The sequence below is a fragment of the Zea mays genome, chromosome 4 (genome assembly GCF_902167145.1).
Source record: "Zea mays cultivar B73 chromosome 4, Zm-B73-REFERENCE-NAM-5.0, whole genome shotgun sequence".
In the NCBI taxonomy this organism is placed as follows: domain Eukaryota; kingdom Viridiplantae; phylum Streptophyta; class Magnoliopsida; order Poales; family Poaceae; genus Zea; species Zea mays.
The window spans coordinates 42,754,344-42,774,106 of NC_050099.1; the positions used below are offsets into that span (position 1 = coordinate 42,754,344).

The window sequence follows — 19,763 nt, forward strand, 5'->3', positions numbered from 1 at the left end:
ATAAGCTACCAACGATATGCTGTCGTCGGTAGCGGCTGATGTCTGTTTCTAGCTTCGGAAAACCGATACTCTTTGACAGAGTACCGATAACTTTGGCCCCAGTTTGATCTCGAATACAATCTAATTTTTCGTCATCAATGCCTCCGAAGAGGAGTGCTCCAGGTTTGTATCCGCAGGATTTTGCATATTCTCTAAGCTCTTCTCTTTCAGCTTTTGACAGTTTTTCTCCAACTAAATTCTGGAATATGAACGCTTCGTTCTCTGAAGCTTCATCAGCAATTTCTTTCCCTTTCTCCGACGCTGTGGTCGCGGCCTCTTCGGCGGCGGTGGTAGCTTCTTCTGCAGCCATGTCTAGCAGTATTTTGTCAATGTGTGCGATTGTACTCTCCAGGTTCAAATCTTCAGCTGCGGCAGCTTCGGCAGCTGCGACCTCCGAAGGTACAATTTCAATATCTGTCCCTTCCGCAGCCGCTGGTGTTTTCTGAGCTGAAGCTCTTGGCGGTGTCTTGTCAATTACTTCTGTCACAGTGATAATTCTTTGTCTTTTCGCTTTGATTACTTTCTTCGATTTTTCGGGCTCCTTGTCCTTCTAAAAAAACTTTGTCAGTCGGGGCCTCAGTGGACTTAGCTTCGCAGGTAAGGATTCAGTCATTACCTTCAGAATTTCCTCAACGTCAGCGACAGAGGGTGATGCGGGGGTTTCTTCGTCGGATATTTTATGCTTCGGAGAAGATGCTTTCTTCCTCTTCGGAATTTTCTTCTTTGATAGTTCTTTTTCATCTTCATTTAAGGCTTCAGTTATCCTCTTCCTTTTTTGGCCTCCGGCACCTTTGTTCAGATTTTCGTAATCAGGGTATTCGAAACCCAGGGCGTCCAGCACTCGGTTTAGTCTTCGCTTCGGACGGGTGCCGAAGGCTGCGGTCATCAACTGATCTTCTTTTTTAGAATAATTGCCAAGTATTTCATTGCACATCGCTTCAATCGTTTCCAGCCACTCTTGGCAAGGTGTTTTAAAGTATTTCTTAAACTTGAAGTAGTAAGGTAAACGTACAAGTTCACCTTCTTTCTTTTCCCCCTATAGCTTCGGCATTTCCCATTCTTTTAAACTGGGAAAAACTTTGAAAGCCAAAAACTCTTGAACCAGGTCCCTTGTGCTGATATGCTCTGCAATAATTCTGAATTCATTCATTGCTTGTTGCGTTGGACCTTCGGGTGTCATATTGCAGCGAGGTCGGGTTTCTCCGAAGATTAATTCGAGTGGACTTTGCACAAGTTTTTCCTTGTCGTCATCAACCTTAACATAGAACCACTCTGATTTCCAGCCTGCTGCCCATTTGCTTCGGTAGCTAATTACAGGAAACTTTGTAGATTTCCGATAGGCGAAGTTATAGCAACCAAAATTGTCGTGCAATCCATCCTTTCTAGCCTTCGTTTGATAATGCAACTCGTGAACCCGGCAAAAGCTGTCCGCAAATGGTTCCACTGCTTGGCTTCGGAGTGCCCAGATATAAACAATAAGTCTGACGATAGCGTTAGGGGTCAGCTGGTGAAAATAAATACCGAACCTCTTCAGTACCTCTGCAATAATCCCATGTAGGGGGAATCTTAATCCAGCTTTTAGAAAGCTTTTGAAAATAACAATTTCATCCTTCTCCGGCTTTGGGGTAGTCTCTTCTCCCCCGAAGCGCAATAGCTTCTTCTGATTTTCAGTAAAAAAGCCCGATTTTACCATCTTGGACAGATCAGCCTTCGAAACAGTAGATTTCCCGAAGTCCAAATGGCTGGGTTTGCTTGGCATAGCAATGCGATAATCATCTTCGGGATCAGTTTCCTCAATATCTTCTTCCTCTGCTTCAGCGATTGCTTGTTCTGCATCTTCACTAGGAATCTTTTCCGAAGTCACTAGCCCGGATCGTTGCATGGCTTCGGAAATGGGGACAGTCTCCGAAGCTTCAATTTCGTCCCCCTCACGTTCAACCCTGGCGGTAGAGCGCACTCTGGCCATTTAATTATGAACTTGTGGAACTTTAATACTTTCTTCCTCCGAAGCAGGTTTCAAACAGGAGCTTCGTTCAATTCCGACAGACAAGCTTCGGCGACGGTTAAAAATTTTGGCAGCAAAACAGTGCAAATAGCAATGAATGCTGTGGTAACTTCACACCTACTCGTCTGTTTATATAGTGCTGCAGGTAAGAAGGCGAAGCGCCAGGATTTTTACACCAGGCGGACACCCGCTCGCACTCGCTGCGTGGTGGACCGCAGAGACCGAACAGTAACTCTGAAAGGTGGGGCCGCTACACGCTGAGAAATTGAATCGTTTCTCGACAACGAGCTCAGGGAAGGTGTTTTTTAGACCTTCGACGCTCCGAAGCTTAAGAGACTTTTTTCACGGATCAAGCTCGTTACGAAAAACGATCTAGCACCGCGAAAGGGGCTACTGTTGGGCCTGTGCTTCGTCGCCGAAGGTCTTCTAGGAAGAAGCGGCCTTCGGCTGAAGCTGTTTGTATAAGATGGCCGAAGGTCCCTCTTCATGAAGCTTCGGTATTACAAACCGAATTAAAGATAGAATGACCTTTTAGTCCATAAAGGTCTGAGTCAATGTTGTAAACTTTTATAAGGGGCATACTTGTAATCCCTCACAGGCTGCGCCCTGTGCCTATAAATAGTGAACAATATTCCCTTACTGTTCACGGATTCTGGTAACTGCAACCGCACATTCCGGAATTCAACCTTTTGTCAAGGCAGAGGTATTATTGTATTCAATGATGGGATATATTAAGAAAATATAATATAATTCGTCTATGACTTGTCTATCTCTTTTGTACCTTTTATTTTATGTCATCTTGCAATATCTATTGAAATCTTAGTACGAAGATCTAAACTTCGTAATTTAACTCTCATCAACCTTCGTCCAAGACCCATTATCCTCAAGGGAATAATGTTTCATGGACGAAGGACGTTGACATTTAACATTTTATGTTGCCTTGTTCTTAATTCATAGCACTTGAGAACGAGTCTCCAACAAATGTGTTTAAGCTGCATGGCTTCCCACAAGCTATCATTCAAACAAGGATAAAGTTTTTACGAGTGCTCTTTGGAAGGAACTCTTCCGGTTGATTTGTGTAGAGCTTCGCATGTCAACAGCCTATCACCCCTAAACGGACGGCCAGACAGAACAGGTCAACCAATGTCTTGAGATTTATCTTCGATGTTTTGTTCATGCTTGCCCCACCAAATGGAAGTAGTGGATTGCTCTGGCAGAATATTGGTACAATACAATTTATCACTCCTCCCTTCAACTCACTCCTTTCGAAACTCTATATGGTCATACTCCTCACCAGTTAGGAATGGACTTGCGTGATACTTGTATGGTTCCCTCCTTGCAGTCGTGGCTTCAGGAACATAAAGTAATGGTTCAACTTGTGCAACAACAGCTCCATCAGGCACAACAACGCCAGAAACGTCAAGCAGACAAACATAGGACTGAGCGTTTTTTCGAAGTGGGTGATATAGTGTACCTGAAACTCCAACCTTATGTGTAGTCCTCTCTTATCAGAAGAGCTAACCACAAACTTGCCTTCAAGTTCTTTGGTCCATATCTAGTGATTGCCAAGGTGGGGGTCTATCGCCTATAAGCTTGACCTACCAGCTTCTTCTCACACCCATCTCGTTTTTCATGTTTCTTCGCCGAAGAAGGCTATGGGTCCCCAAGAAAAGGCATGCTCTGATCTTCCTTTGTTTTCAGACGCCTTACAGTATCCAGAATCTGTGTTGCAAAGTAGGGTGCTTCATCGTGCGGGCAATCAAGTTTCTCAACTCCTCATCAAGTGGTCCTCCTGGCCGGCTGATCTGGCCACTTGGGAAGATGAAGACGCCATCAAGCATTAATTCCCCAATGCTCCGACTTGGGGTCAAGCCACGTCAAAAGGGGGGAGAGAATGTCACAAGACCTGTTGGGAGCCCAGAACCGAAAAGGACCAAACGACAATACAAGCCCAACAGAGCGGTGTATGGGTCGTACTGGACTCAGTAGGGGAGTGTATTTAGTCCTAGTCCCTTCGCCAGCTTCGTTAGGGTTAGGCGAGGATAGAGTTGGCTGGAAGAGAACAGCTTGGCCGGCTGCGTCCAGACTTGGAGAGTGTCGAGAGGCTTTTCATTTCCGTTTGCTACCATTGATCTATGTAACATGAGAACTTCGTGAGAGAGAGTACTGGGAGCGGTGCTCATCGTCACAAGATCCTTGGTGTGATTACACCGTAGCCAGTCACACAACACACTGCATTTGATTACCGTTGGCATACCATTGGATGGCTGGACAATGAGACGATGACGTGGCTCAATGTGGTGGCAGGATTGCTCCGGCGCTTAATATATAGAAAGAAAGAATAGAAAAAGATTAACCCACGTAAGGGTTTCTTAACGCGTATCTGCTCCTCCGGTGTAGGAAAAGAACAACAGGGACACGCAGCTCAAAATGGCCAGTACATCATTACTGCGAGCCCGCGAAGCGCTTGCATGTGCTACTGGGCTCTTCCACGGCGCTACTGATCTCCGATGCCAGCCCGGAGACTCGGTTCCGCGAGCCTGGCAGTTGGGCCTCCAGGAGGGCCGATCGACGCGGGCCGGCCACCGACAGGCCGTTTGCATGCTTGGTCGGCGTGGGCAGTCGGCAGCACTTGGCCCTGCTCCTCCCATGCGGCACACTGATGAGCCACAGGTGCACACTGATTAGCTGCTGGCCTAGCTATCTCCGTGCTGCTATGCTAGCCTTTTGCATGCCTTAGCTACCCGGCCTTTTAATTTCTCATGATGGTGGTCGATAGATGACGATGCTTTTATTAATATTATAATATACAAGAGTACGTGTCTTTAATTTGAACTCCGTCGTCATGATGGCACGGCCATAATTAATCAGGGCGTAGCAGACGTGGCTGCTGTGTACCACACACACGTGCGTGCATGCGCACATAAATGATGTCGTTTCAACAAAAATAAACAAGAAGAACTCTAGGAACGGTCCCGTACGTGTCCACACCGACTAAAGCATGATGTTTGAACGAATACAGAGACGAAACAGCTAGCACCCTCGCTAAAAAAATGCTATGATGCCGTCTCACCATCACGCAGCTAGCGTACCGTCAGCATCGGAACCTAATAGATCGTCGGTTCAGGTTTAATTTGACCTTTATTTCGACTCCTGTACATATATGCAGCAACAGCGTAACTGCCTTGAATAATTGGTATTCATATACATTTGTTTCCTTGGTAGTGTTTGATTTCGGAGCCAGTCGAAATAGAGTTACTCTATAAATACTTATCCACAAAATGATAGAGCACTAAATAAATTTTAGTTTAACAAATAAATAGAAATATAGTCTGTTCCTTAAATCTTATATTATAAAATTTATAGCCTATTGTCACCCCTCGCCCCCCATCCATCTCATCGTATTCCAAATTTCCAACCAAACACTACTGGCTTAGCCTCATATGTATGGCCGTACGTGTTGATCCGTCGTCCATATATATGGACACACAGCAATCCATGTATCATCATTAGCAGTAGTTAATTAGTCGACCACGTCGGCGTCCAGAATATGAATATGTATGTTGTTTCTGGCTGTCTAGCTAGCTAGCTAGCTCCTAATTAACCACCATGATGCACGGCGAAGGAAGGAAGGAAAAAGTGATGGATGGACATGGACGACTGCCGCCAGGAGCCCAGGAGGGCGCGAGCTTTTTGGATGCCTGGTATCCCGAATACTCGGCTTCATAAATATAGTCACCCGAATGTGTCAATTGCAACTGTAGTATTATAACAGCAGCTCGTTCGTTCGTTTGGTACCGTAGACGAGTTTAGCTGTTCTGGGACGATTTGAATGTGATTAGGAAGATGAACAGGACGACGGCGTCCTCCTCGCTGCTCTCGGTCGCGGTCGCCTCCACACCGCTGCACGCACGCACCAGGGTGCTCGTCGTCCCGCGGATCGCGACGCAGCTCTCATCCACGGAGGAGGATGTCAGCGAGCCTTCGACGACACCACCAGCTCCGACGAGGACACCGAACTGGCGGAGGAGGTGTCCAACGGCTTCTTCATCGTCGCCAGGCTGCCGCCGTCGTCGACGTCCGAGGACCCGAGCCCGGTCCCCGAGGGCGGGGACGACTTGGGCACTGCGGAGGAGTCGCTGGACAGGACTAGACTCTACCGCGCGCGCCATGGCGCTGCTGGTAGGCACGCGGCTGTCCTCGCTCTCCTCGGCGTCCTCCTCGCCGCTCTCGCCTGCCCATCGACGGCGGATTGAGGAACATGCAAACATCGGCCAGTGAAGGGACAGCAGCAAACACCGGACGACGCTGGGGAGACTCCCTCTCTACGGACTCCTCTGGCTGGCACGCACCTTCGATGTTGGCCGCGAACTCGTCGATTGCGAGGACCAGCGCCGGGACTGGCGGCGGCTCCATTGCCGACGAGCTCAGCTGCAGCCGAGCGTGGGAAGAAGCCGAACGAAGAAGAATGGGGAGTCCCGAGTTTGATCTGTTATGAGTAACGAAGAGCAGTTCTTCAACGAAACAAAACGGCCACCCTGTACTTTAGTTTTCGGTTGATGACACTCGGCAGCGAGTAAACCTCTGCACGATATCAAATTTGCAAACAAACGGCAGTTATAATACCACAAATCCAATTACAAGGTTGAGGATAATAATTTTACGAAGCCCTTGGTTCGAGATACCGAAGATCCAATAAACTCGGAGGGCGCAGCGCAGGCCAGGCGGCGTTGGTCCGGCGTCCTGGTTTGTGCGCGTACGTACGACGTGGCCCGTCTCGGCGTTTGTTGGTGCCACCGGCCGGTCCGATCCGGTCCCGTGACTCCACGACGTACGGCGACACGGCGACACCAATAGCTAGCTTAGCTTCTTTTTCCTTCGATTCTTCATACAAGGGATGTGTTGTGTTGTACGTGCCGGCCCATCGTATGCGTACGTACGGGTATCCAACGACGGTACACATGTGGCGCCGCTACTAGTCTACTACCGCGTGCATTGCATGCACGTACGGGCATATATACGCATGGCTGGCTGTAACACTGTTGTGGAAGCAGCGGCGGCTTGGTTGGTGGTCAGCGCCGCCGCCGCATGCAGTTCGTGGGCTACGGTGGAGCCCGGCGCCGGACGCTGCCTGGTCCAAGTCCAACGTAAAAGTGGTCGTTGCTGCACGCGGGCAGCTCCAGCGTCGGCTCACATGACAACACCAACCCCGCGTCGGCAGGTCCTGCGCGGGTGGTGTGTCCAGGCCTCCTAGCCCTGGCCCTCCGCTCCGACCGCACGGACGACTATCCGCGGGCCTGCCTGGCGGGTGTGTGTGTGTGTGTAAAAAGACGGCGTTTTTATCGCCGTGCAGAGTACAGGTGCTACCTGGTGCAGTGCAGGTGCAGGTGGCCAGGCGCAGCGCCGCTACGAGGTGGGCAGTGGGCTTTCTCTTCTCGCTCCCGCCTGCGGCCGGCGCGCGGCGCCCACGGTCCATATGGAAGGCGCCCAGCCTCTCCTCCGCCAGTCTGCCGCCTGATGCCATTGCCACGCCCAGCGTTTGGCTGGCTTTGGGCTGCCTTTTCACCCTATCCCGTGCCGCGTGCCTACCTCTAACTAGCCCCTGATCTCCGGCGTCCCTCCCCCGTCTCTCGGCGTCGGCGTCGGCTCCCCTGGCCCGCGCCCCGCGCCCGGCGTCCCTCGCTCCCTCCAAGTCCAATCCATCCCATCCCTGTGACCCTGTCGTCAGTGCCATCCCGACAGACCGACCTCTCGCTTGCATTGTTCAATCATTCCACACCGTACCCTGCTGTGTTCATCGCATCATCTATCCCAGTTTCCATGACTCAGTTCTCACGAAAAATAAATAACTAATTACGTACGATGCGTCAATGTTTTACATCGATGAAATCGATTTTTCAGTAACAGTTCTCAATTAACCATTCGAACCATTTCCATAGGTACATAGATAGCTGGATCTGAAAACGCCTGTAAAAGGGTTCTGAACCATCTCTACTACACAGGCTATTTGTACTAGTTGATATGTCGGGGACTAAGGGCCTGTTTGTTTACCCCCGAGATTATATAATTTGGATTAAATAATCTTAAGAGGCAAACAAACAGTCCAGCTTATTTGACTAGATTATATAATCTAACCCCTTGGATTATGATAATCCATAAGCAAGTGAGGAGGTGCTTATTTCAGATTATTTTTTTCCCACTTCCCCACTACCCTTTCAAGTTTCCTAGAAATTACCCACCATTGCCATTATAATCCACCGAATCGTTTTTGCGCCTAGTACTAGTCAATTTGGGGATGAAGAAGGTGACATGAATGCCTTCCGTGATAATATTGCTAATGCAATATTTGCCAATGTCAATTGATTTTTTTTTTCATATATGAGTTTCAACCTAGTACAAATATAAAGGGCATTCTTGTCTTTCTCATACAAAAAAATCTTATTAACAACTCAAATAATCTGGGTAAACAAACAGGACTACCGAGATTATATAATCCAGATTATATAATCCTCCAAAAATAATCCAGATTATATAATCCATGGGGGTAAACAAACAGGCCCTAAAAGGGTCCGTCGTCGCCTGTCAACTCAACCGCACCACGCACTTTGGGTACACCAAACCAAACCGCCGCTGCAGAATCGCAACGGATCCACTCACGTAGGTCTGGAACTGGAACAAGTATACGTCGGTCCGCAACAGAGACGGCACGGTGGTTGCGCGGTGGTTTGCCTTGCGATTTGCATGCATGCATGCATCACGATAATAATCGGCTGCACCCACCGGACACCGGCAGAGCAAGCAACTCGCTACCTAATCCTAATAATCGGCTGCAGCCACCGTACCTAATGACACCCTGCAGCAAAAGCAAGCATGCACGCAGCAGCAGGACGCGCGCCATCACTGAGACCCACCCGCTACGCGTCGCCGTCTCCCAGCCGCCATCCCTCCCCGCTAGCTACTATTCGCTAACGGCTAACCCTTTCTCTCTGCTCGCCTCGCCATTACTGTTCGGACTGAGCTCTGCCTGCTGGAGCCTGGACTACATCGTGATGATGGCGGAGGTGCCTGCGCTCCTCTTTAACAATTTCTCCCTTCCTTTCCTTCTTTCTTTCTTTCTTTTATGCCCGTCTCCTTTTCTTAATCTTTTTTCCCCTGACGAGCGTTCGAGCGCGCGAAGCCCTGGGCCTGCGCGTATCTTCCTGCAGGGTTTCATTTCGTCCTCCCGGCCCCTCCCTCTCTTTATTAGCTTTCCTAATGATTTCCTCTGGCCTCAGCTCGAGCTCGCTCGTGCGTGGGCCAATATAATCCTCCACAAATCCCACCCCGCCTCTCATCACGGCCTCCCCTCCCCTGGTACTATACGCGTGTTCCGCCGCGAGCTCCATTAGCGCGGCTAGCTCCCATGCTCATCGCTTTCGCTGACCTTTGAGAGCCATATTCTGTTCCTCCTCCTCCTCCTCCTCCTTCAGTTGGTAGCGCTCGTCATCATTCCAGGCAGCAAGATCGCATGACACACAGCTGAAGCTCGGCTTTGGCGCTTCTTGGTGACCGAAGCACGCGCAGCATCCATCCGCCATGGAGAGTGCCGGCGGACGACCAGAGGCGGCGGCGGCGGCGGTGCTCAAGGTCAAGGGAAGAGACGCCGGAAGAAGACCGAACGGGGCTCACTCGTCTTCTTCCTGCCTGCAACACCGACACTCCAGAAGGTTAGTTAGCATCAAGCATGAAGCACCCATTCTGGCTTTTTTTAGTTATTCACTTATTCCTTGTTTCTTTCTTTCTTTCTTTCTTTTTTCCAGCGAAACTGACCGTATGTTCCTTATATTATTATATACACTGCAATTCTCTGTGCCCTGTCTTTGTCGATCACTTCACTTCGCTTCAGTTGATATGGACCGCTCAGCAACGCTGAAACTTTGTGTTCTAGGCTTCTGCTGTACTTCCAGAGCTGTTTTTTTTTTCCAGCTACCGCTGTTCGATCCCTTTTCTGTCGGTGAATACTGAATAGCAAGACAGACACTTCAGCTGCACTTCCAGAGCCATTTTTCCAGCTCCGTGTCATCTGCTTGCTAGTTGCTACCATGTTTCTGGCGCCATTCTACTGGAAAAAAAAATAAAGAAAGAAAGATCATAGTTATCCAGTCGTCAGTAGCTTTAAACCACGCACCGATCCTCTTGTTGGCTCGGTGGTGTCCTTCTGACCTCAACCAGTCATTGTGTTTTTTTTTTCCAGAACAACGAGCGCGTCGTACGTAAATGCTCCCGACGTGTCGCCGCGACTCTCCGCCGGTCACATACCTGTGGGTAACCTAACCCGCCTTCGGTTCTTGCTCATGTTCGTCAAACTGACATACTGAAAGCTCGCGTCTTCCACGCCTTTTATTTCCATGCATGGTTGCGCAGGCGGCCATCAGTCGCAGTGAGGTGCTCGACGACACAAGGCGTTCGCTCGACCTCCCTGACCAGTTTCCCGAGCATCGCGTCGCCGCAGCCACAGAGAGAGCTGAAAGAAGCGGTTCGAAGGTTAGTGTTAGCTGGCTCATGATCTTGGAGGGCCAGGGCCTAGCTGTTTTTTCTTTCTTTCCAAAAGCTGTTATTAGAGTGCAGGTCTTCCGACTTCCGTCCATGCTTTATTACCAATCACATTCCTGGCTGTTATCCATCTCTTGTGCCAGCACAATGATGCTTTGTCATATCTAGGGAGAAGTGAGTAAAAGCCATGAGTGATGATTATGCTTCTCTTCTTCTTTTCCTTCTTAATGACGTACTGCCAGTACGTACGTGCTGTTGTCAGGGAACTGTATCCGAATTCCAAATTTTGAACATGATTTAGCAAGACAGACAGAGAGAAAGAGAATAGTTGACTAGTTGTAAACTTGTAATGTATGGATCATGCCTTTCATTCGATGGCTACTGATCTTGCTTCGAGCGCAGTCTGCCGCGGACCTGGCCTGGGAGATAGCCGTCCTGGAGGAGCAAGTCGTCCGCAAGGAGCTGCACCTGCTGTCCCTGTACAGAGCCGCGTTCGACCAGTACCTCGGCGTCTCCCCTCGCGCGTCTGCTCAGGTACGCAACCACAACCACCCGTCACCTCTGCAAACGGGAGCACATCAATGTCCGGAGGTCAGTCATGCCGCACTCTAAAGGAAACGGACAAAACAGTTACGTTATGACCCAATCATATGTGGAGCAGGAACCGCGCCATGAGCGCAGCAGCAGAAGGGCTACTGCTGCTGACGACGAAGGCGCCCTTCGCCTGAGGAGCATCAAGGAGTCTGCGTCCTACAGCCTACCAACGCTCTCCGATTCTAAACGCGTAGTATGAGCAGCGTCTCTTCTCTCCGACCAATCCTTCCACCTTTGGCTCTGTTTCTACTACCAGCTGGTTCTTGAGTGTTGACTGTTGACGACAGAAACCATCTGATCTAACACACGGCTCTTGGTGGTGTTCTGCTGAAGCACGCGCAGGAGCTCTCCAGGTGCTCCTCAGGGCGGTCCAGCCTGGCCAACTTCCTGAGCGCCTCGATCGCTGAGTACGTGCCTAAGATCTCGTGCAAGCTCTCGGAGGACATACTGCGGTGCGTCTCCGCCGTCTACTGCAAGCTCGCGAGCAGGCCGCTGTCGCAGGAGGAGGAGGAGGCGAGGTCCGAGACGCCGCCGTTCACGCCTTCTCTCTCGGTCTCGTCCGCGTCGAGCTCCTTCTCCCTCAAGAAGCAGCACCCCGTCCGTGGCTGGAGCCCTCGGTGCTACTACAACGCCGACGCGACTGCGACCCCGGACGCGTACGCTTCGTCCGGCGGGAGCAGTGGGCGGTACAGTGGGGTGATGGTTTTCCCAGGGATACATGTAGACGAGGAGAAGTTTGAGTATGCCTGCAAAATGCTGGACACTATCAGGTAAGCAACCATGCAAAAAAAAAAAAAAAGAGGATTAGAACCATGGGAATAGGAAAATGTTTGATTAAATTACAGGTGGTATTTTGTGACCCAGTAGATCGCTGATCAAACGGCTGGAGAAGATTGATCCTAGAAAGATGGCACATGAAGAGCAGCTCTGTTTCTGGGTCAACATCCACAATGCCTTGGTTATGCATGTAAGTTCAGTGCTGTTAACACCTGACGACTTGAAGAATGTTCAGACTTCTAACATCCCTTCTGCAATATGGAAGGCTTTCATGGCCTATGGATTACAGGAAAAACGGATGAAAAGCACTGACTTGATTCTGAAGGTATACTTACCATATACTTTTTAGCAAGCAGTCAAATAACAATCACGCTGGAATCAGGAAATGAGTTTCTCTGACAGTGCTGGGCGATTCTGTTCTAGGCTGCATACAATGTGGGTGGGCATTCAGTGAACTCCCAAACTATCCAGAACTCGATTCTAGGATGCCAGTCCCACCGCCCTTCACTGGTACAGTATCTGTCTATCTAGGAACCAAACCAGCAGCCAAGATTTTAAACAGACAGAAAGACAGTTCTGTATGTATCTAATCACTAACACACTGATGGGCATGAAAAATTTGCAGTGGGTTCGGACACTATTTACGCCGACGAAAAAATCTGGGAGCTCCATACATCCATATGCGCTTCAGTACGCAGAGCCAATTGCGCACTTTGCGCTCTCGACCGGCGCGTTTTCAGACCCACCTGTAGGTTCTGCAGCTCTTGCCAATTTTCCAGGTTCCCAACCATATATACCTTGCTTGGGTTTATAGATGATGTTAATTGATCTCTGCAGGTGAGGCTGTACACAGCCAAGAAACTGTACCATCAGCTGGAGCAAGCCAGGGCCGAGTTCATCCAAGCAAATGTCATGGTCCGGAGGCAGACCATCTTCCTGCCCAAGGTTCTCCACTTCTATGCGAAGGATGCTTCCCTGGAGCTACCTGACCTTGTTGACATAGTGTGCGAGAGCATGCCTGAGCTGCAGCGAAAAGAGATCAGGCAGTATCTTAGGAGGAGGATCGACAAGTGTGTTCAGTGGTTGCCCTACAAGTCTTCTTTCAGGTACACTGTGCATAGCAGTTTGGCTGAGTAGGCACTTTTTTTTCTTCTCTATGTGCTTGTAAATAAGGAGCCATGATTCTAAGAACAGTCGTCTGTTGGGGTGTGTGTGTGTATGTAAAACTATATTGTGACAGTTCTTTCTTTCTTAGAGGAAAATTACAGCTTATCTTAAATCCTCTTTGTGCTTTACCACACTACTACAGATTTGCAGATTTCAGTTGTACCAACTATTGGAATAGTAAACCCTAACCCTAGGGGTTGGGTGATGTATTAATAGGCTGAGTAAACTGAGCCAGGCCCATTACAGAGGGGTGAGATGGTCATTACACGGGGAAGACCCCAAACTCTAAACGGGTATTCTAACACCCCCCGCAGTCACAACTCTATCCTGTACAGATGTTGAGACTGGATCGAAAGTCTAAAAATACACTCGACAGTAACCCCTTGGTGAAGATATCGACGAACTGCAGCGTGGTGGGGACGCTGAGAACCCGAACGTCACCGGTAGTGACACGCTTGCGGACGAAGTGCAGGTCGATCTCCACATGCTTCATGCGCTGATGCTGCACGGGGTTGGTGGAGAGGTAGACCGCGCTGACGTTGTCGCAGTAGACGAGGGTGGCGCGCTGGAGGGGACTGTGGAGCTCGTGGAGGAGCTGGCGCAGCAGGAGGCCTCTGCCACGCCGTTGGCCACGGCACGGTACTCGACCTCAGCGCTGGAGCGAGAGACGACGGGCTGACGCTTGGCGGCCCAAGAGACGAGGTTGGCGCCCAGGAACACGGCGTAACCGGAGGTGGACCGGCACGTGTCGGGACAGCCAGCCCAGTCAGCGTCGGTGTAGACCACGAGCTCCGACGTCGGGGATGGTCGGAGAAGGAGGCCGTAGTCGAGGGAGCCACGGAGGTAGCGCAGAATCCGCTTGAGAGCGGTGAGATGGGGCTCCCACGGAGTGTGCATATGCAGGCACACCTCCTGGACGGCGTATGCGATGTCGGGCCTGGAGAAGGTGAGGTACTGGAGCGCGCCGGTCAGGCTCCGGTAAGACGTCGCGTCGGCGACCGGAGGCCCGTTGTCCTCAGAGAGCTTCGCCTGAGTGTCGACAGGCGTGGAGCAGGGCTTGCAGTCAGACATACCAGCCCGCTCCAGGATGTCGATAGCGTACTGGCGCTGGTGGAGGAAGAGACCCTGAGGCCGGCGCTCGGCGGTGATGCCGAGGAAGTGGTGTAGGGGCCCCAGGTCTTTCATCGCGAACTCCCGCTGAAGGGCGACGATCGTGCGGTGTAGAAGGTCGGCGGTGGATGCCGTGAGCACAATGTCGTCGACGTAGAGCAGGAGGTAGACGGTGTCGTCGCCGCGCCGGTAGATGAACAGGGACGTGTCCGACTTGGCCTCAACGAAGCCGATGGAGGCCAGGTAGGAGGCAAAGCGACTGTACCAGGCCCGTGGCGCTTGCTTGAGGCCGTACAGGGACCGGTTCAGCCGGCAGACCAGATCTGGACGGTCAGCGTCGACGAAGCCGGTGGGCTGGCTGCAGTAGACAGTCTCCGTCAGAGTGCCATGGAGGAAGGCATTCTTGACATCGAGCTGATGGATCGCCCAGTCGCGGGAGAGGGCGAGGGAGAGGACGGCGCGAACAGTGGCGAACTTGACGACGGGGCTGAAGGTCTCGTCGTAGTCCACTCCGGGGCGCTGTGTGAAGCCCCGAAGGACCCAACGGGCCTTGTAGCGGTCGAGGGAGCCATCCGAGGTCAGCTTGTGGTGAAATAGCCACTTGCCGATGACCACGTTGGTGCCTGGTGGACACGGCACCAGGTCCCAGGTGTGGTTGGCCAAGAGGGTCGCGTACTCCTCCTCCATAGCATGGCACCAATGTGGGTCGGCGAGGGCAGTGCGAACGGAGGAGGGCACCAGGGAAGCGTCGGGTGGAGTGCTGGACGTATCAGCTGCCAGGATCAGCCGGTCGACGGGGCGAAGAACGCCAGCGGCGCGCCGAGTCACCATCGGGTGGACGTGTCCAGGGTCGCGATGGATGGCGACCAGGTGGTATACGGACGGCTCGGAGCGGACCGCCGGAACGTCAAGAGCGGCGGGTGTGGCCAGCTCGCGGCGGTGATAGACGACGGCGGGGTCGGCGAAGCGGGTCGCGCTCGTCGACGGGCCCGAGTCAGGGGGCGCCGAGGTAGTGGCGTGGCCGCGGCGGTGGTAGACGAGCGTGAGGTTGGTGAAGCGAGCCAGGGTCGACGGGGCCGCGCGTGGCGCAGGCATGATCGACGTGGACGCGCGTAGCGTAGGCGGGGTCGACGGGGCCGCGCGTGGCGCGGAAATGGACGCGAGCTGTGGCGTCGTGGCTGCACGAGGAGCAGGTAACGACGCAAGACTGGGCGCCGGGGGTGGGGGGGAACCGGGTCGCACTCGAGGAGGGAGTCAAGATCGGTGGGTGGGGTGGAGCCTGCAAGGGGAAACACATCTTCATCGAAGACGACGTGACGAGAGATGATGATGCGGTGGGAGGTGAGGTCCAGGCACCGATACCCCTTGTGGTCAGAGGAGTAGCCGAGGAAGAGGCAGCGAGTGGAGCGAGGAGAAAGCTTGTTAGGGGTGGTAGCGGAAATGTTAGGGTAGCAGGCACAGCCGAACACGCGCAGGTGGTCGTAGGAAGGGGTTGTGCCGTACAGGGCGAAGTGAGGTGTACGGTGGCTCACTTCCTTCGAGGGAAGACGATTGAAGAGATGCGTGGCGGTATGAAGGGCCTCTGCCCAGTAGGTGGCAGGGAGAGACGCCTGAAAGAGAAGGCAGCGGATCATGTTGGTGGTGGTGCGAATCATGCGCTCGGCCCGGCCGTTCTGAGCAGAGGTGTAGGGACACGAGAGACGCAACTGGACGCCGTGAGTGAGGAAGAAAGAGCGGGAGGCGTTGTTGTCGAACTCGCGGCCATCGTCGCACTGCAGGGCACGGACTGGGCACCGAACTGGGTGGATACCCAGGCGAAGAAGTGAGTGAGGGTGGTAAATGTGTCGGACTTCAGCCGAAGGGGGAAAGTCCATAGGAAATGGGAGTAGTCATCCAGAATGACCAGGTAGTATTTGTAGCCGGAGAGGCTAAGGACAGGAGATGTCCAGAGATCACAGTGGACAAGATCAAAGGCCTGAACAACCCTGGACGTGGAAGTGGAAAAAGGAAGACGGGAGTGACGGCCGAGCTGACAAACATGACAGAGGCGCTTAGAAGAGCCCCGAGTATATGATATGTCAGAGTGGCCGGAAAGCTGGGACATGACGTCAGGTCCAGGGTGCCCGAGGCGACGGTGCCAAATGGCGGAGGAGGTGGTGGTAGTAGCAAGAGCATGTGATGTGGTGGTAGTAGTAAGTACAGGAGAAGAGGCTACTCTGGTGTGGGGAGTGGAGGGCAAGTGAAGAGAATAGAGGGGGTCGGAGCTGTCACGGCGAGCGAGCACAGCATGTGTGGGAAGGTGGCGTATGGTGAGGCCCCAGGGGTCGAACTCCATAGAGCACTGGTTGTCACTAGTGAAGCGACGAACTGAGAGGAGGGGATGAGTCAGTCCGGGAGCAACAAGGACGTCGTTAAGGCAGAATGGTCCTGGAAGAACCGATGTACCTACTGAGGTGACTGGGAGGGTGGAACCGTTGCCGACGACGATGGAGGTAGGATGTGAGGGGTGGGGTGGATGGGAGTGGAGTAACGAATTAGTGGTGGGGGTAGTGTGGAAGGATGCCCCGGAGTCAACCACCCAATCGGTGGTGGTTCGGGGAGGTAGAAGTGGCGAAGGTACGGTGTGAGCGGAGAGGGCCAAAGAAGGTGCCCCGACAGAGGCACTAGGAAGGGAGGGAGATGACACGGGTTCAACCGCTAGGGAGGCGATCGCAACATGTGGGAAGACAAGCGGTCCAGGCACGTGACGGCCCACCTGAGGGTGGACCTCGACGCAGTCCTGAAAAATAGGGTTCCAGACTGGATCGAAGGACACGAACATGCCCCGGATGAGCTGGCCGTCGTGGAGGAGGACACGCACAACCACGAGAGCGGCTGGCGAGGTAAAGCTCATGGCGACCGGTGCAGGAGGGTCGAGGCACTGCTGGGGCCAGGGCACGGGCAGCCGGCGCAGGGAGGCGCGGACTGGACAGCCGAGCGCGGAACAGCAGGGGTGGCTGGGTGCTCGGCGTCGGGCGTCCTCGGCACGGGACAATAGGGGCGCTGCTCAGCGCGGAACAGCAGGGGCGCGGGTCCTCCGGACGGGTGCTCCTGGACGGCGCGGGGACGACGGACGCGAGCAGGAAGGGCGCGTCGGGTCCTGCGGGTGTCGAGCTCGGTCCTCGGCGCGGTGTCGGTGTCGAACGCGCAGGGGCAGGGCGCGGTTGTCGCGCGGGGTGAGCTCCTGGCGCGTCGGGGCTTCGGTCGGTCGGCGTGGGCTGGGGCGGCTCTGCTGGCACCTAGGCACGACGGTCGGGGCGCGCGGGCGTCGCGGCGCAGCAGGGCCCAGGCGCTCGGGTCCGGCCTGGGCGAGATGGCGGCTCGACGTCGGCTTCCTGGCGCGCGTGGGCTCGGGCAGCGCGCGGAAGGGCGCTGGTGCGGTGGCAGCGCAGGGCGCTGGAGCGTGCGGATGTCGGGGCGGGGTCGCGCGGGGCCTGGCCGAGTGCGCGGGGTCGGCTGGCAGCGCGGCTTCAGGGGCGCACGGCTCCGCGGGCAAGCAGAGAAGAGAGGGAAGAAGAGAGAAGACAGAGGCGGCGGCTAGGACGCGACCTGCAGGGGCGGCGGCGCCTGAGTTGGTCGGAGGTGGAGGGGAAGGGGCGGCGACCAACAGGGGAGGAGCTGGCGGCTGGGAGCAGAGACCGAATTTTCCTCTGATACCATATTGGAATAGTAAACCCTAACCCTAGGGGTTGGGTGATGTATTAATAGGTTGAGTAAACTGGGCCAGGCCCATTACAGAGGGATGAGATGGTCATTACACGGGGAAGACCCCAAACCCTAAACGAGTATTCTAACACCAACCTTAGAAACCGTCAAACCGATGTGGAACTTATCCATGTTCCTCGTTCTGGGAACAATCACGTCATTGTAGTGTTTTTTTAAGTACCATACCACATTGACATACCACGTCCCCGTTCTTCGACCACATCGATCCGGGAACCTGGTTGCTAAGGTATCAAGAGAAGAAAACACACATGCTTTGCATTTTGTTTGCTCTCAAACAGAACATAGAGATTTTATGTACTTAGGGTGTCAAAGATACCAGTTGATACTTGTAAAGGACCTTGAATTATTAGTTATCATTGCCCAAATGTTCAAAAGAACAACACAACCTGACGGTACAAACGGAAAGATTCACCTGAGAATAAAACAAACTACCTTGGATTGGACTAGAGAAAAGTTGAGTACCTAAACTGCTGCGACCAAACCGAATTTCATGGCAAACTTCTTGTGGTTACAGTCTAGCATCTCGCTGAGGCTGCAGCTCGAGTTCATCTGCTTAAGCACCTTGTGGCGGTACTCCAGGCTCCTCTTGAGGCCATGGCGAAAGAACTGGGGGTAACCTACCACCTCGCCCATGTCCCGCCCCATCTCTTCGACCAGGAACTTGATCCTTGGCTCCAGGCAATGTTTGATGCTCTTGATGAGAACAGGAGGGTAACCAGCTACCAGTGCCGTGACCTGATCCCTGCTGAATCCGCGGCTCTGTAGGAACGCCAGATTGGGCCGCAGGATCTTATCCACGTCTCGCGACAGTATATCGGGGAAGGTCATGACCACCCTCTGGAGATCTGGCCCCTGTAACCCGACTTCCGACTTGAGGAACTCGGCAGTGGGGCGCAACCGCTTGTCGACGCTGTACCCCATGATATACGGCTCCTTGGTGAGGATCTTGCCGATCATGCCTTCCCTGTCGACGCCGAGGCCGGCGAGGAAGCCGACGGTCTGCGAGAACTTGGCCTCGATGCTGTAGCTGATGAGGCGCGGGTTGACCATGAGCAGCTTGGCGAGCTGCCTCTCGGAGACGCCGAGCGTCTGGAAGAAGGCGAGGAGCGGGCAGAGCTTCTCCTCGACGCTGTGGAACAGTATCTGGGGGAACTTGGCGATGGCCTGCGCCACCTCCCCGGGCCTGGCCTGCAGCGTGGCGAGGCACTGCACCGTGGGCGCGAGCTTGCCGTCCACGGACAGGGTGAGCAGCTTGGGGCACTTGGCCACCACGTGCCGCAGCTTCCGCCGCTCCATCTTGACGCCGGTCAGGAGGTAGTCCCACACGCCCGGGGCCTCGCCGGCGTCGAGGCTGTGCAGGTTCCTGCACCGCCTGGACATGCGCGCCACGGCGTCGTCGTCGAACCCGTTCTCCCGCAGCCAGCGCGCCAGGCTCTTCCCGCTGCCGTTGCTGACGCTGCCGGCCATCGTGGCCTCCTCCTCCCTCTGTCGAAAGACCGGAACTCTTTCTGAGATTCCATCGAACAGGACACGCGCGCGAATTAGAGTGCCAATGAACGACACCCTAGCCGCAGAGAATTGGGAGCGAGATGCATCACGCTACGTGCGCTAAGGGTAGACAAAGTATTACCGACAGTAATCACTCACCTTGGTCTTGCACCAGGCCGCGGAAGAGAAGAGGAGGGAGGCGACTACGCGAGTGAGGATAAGAGAAGACGATGAGGGGATAGCTAGCGCTGATTATCTGTTGCATGCATCCGTTCTTACTCCCACA

At 53.4% G+C, this 19,763-nt stretch overlaps 2 protein-coding genes across 6 annotated transcripts; one reads left to right on the plus strand and one right to left on the minus strand.

Annotated features, from left to right (window-relative positions):
- Positions 1–8,940: 8,940 nt before the first annotated feature.
- On the plus strand, positions 8,941–13,269 carry LOC100193686 (uncharacterized). Of its 5 annotated transcripts, none has more exons than XM_020551298.2 (12): positions 8,956–9,105; positions 9,514–9,750; positions 10,278–10,344; positions 10,448–10,567; positions 10,979–11,110; positions 11,238–11,363; positions 11,504–11,940; positions 12,038–12,137; positions 12,213–12,272; positions 12,371–12,457; positions 12,573–12,695; positions 12,785–13,245. In XM_020551298.2, exons 2-12 carry the CDS (start codon positions 9,620–9,622, stop codon positions 13,082–13,084), a joined length of 1,683 nt encoding a protein of 560 aa, XP_020406887.1. In that variant the 5' UTR covers positions 8,956–9,105; positions 9,514–9,619; the 3' UTR covers positions 13,085–13,245. The 5 variants fall into 5 exon arrangements, with proteins under 5 accessions (XP_008676583.1, XP_020406887.1, XP_020406886.1 ...); XM_020551297.2 differs by lacking the exon at positions 8,956–9,105 and adding an exon at positions 9,151–9,397; XM_035966672.1 differs by lacking the exon at positions 8,956–9,105 and adding an exon at positions 9,151–9,397 and having other exon boundaries at positions 11,513–11,940.
- A 5,015-nt stretch (positions 13,270–18,284) lies between these two features.
- LOC100286256 (uncharacterized) lies at positions 18,285–19,724 on the minus strand. The gene is made up of 2 exons (NM_001401776.1): positions 19,637–19,724; positions 18,285–19,474 (listed from the first exon to the last, which is right to left on the minus strand). The coding sequence occupies exon 2, from the start codon at positions 19,454–19,456 to the stop codon at positions 18,452–18,454; it is 1,005 nt and encodes a 334-aa protein (NP_001388705.1). The 5' UTR covers positions 19,457–19,474; positions 19,637–19,724; the 3' UTR covers positions 18,285–18,451.
- Between the last annotated feature and the right edge of the window lie 39 nt (positions 19,725–19,763).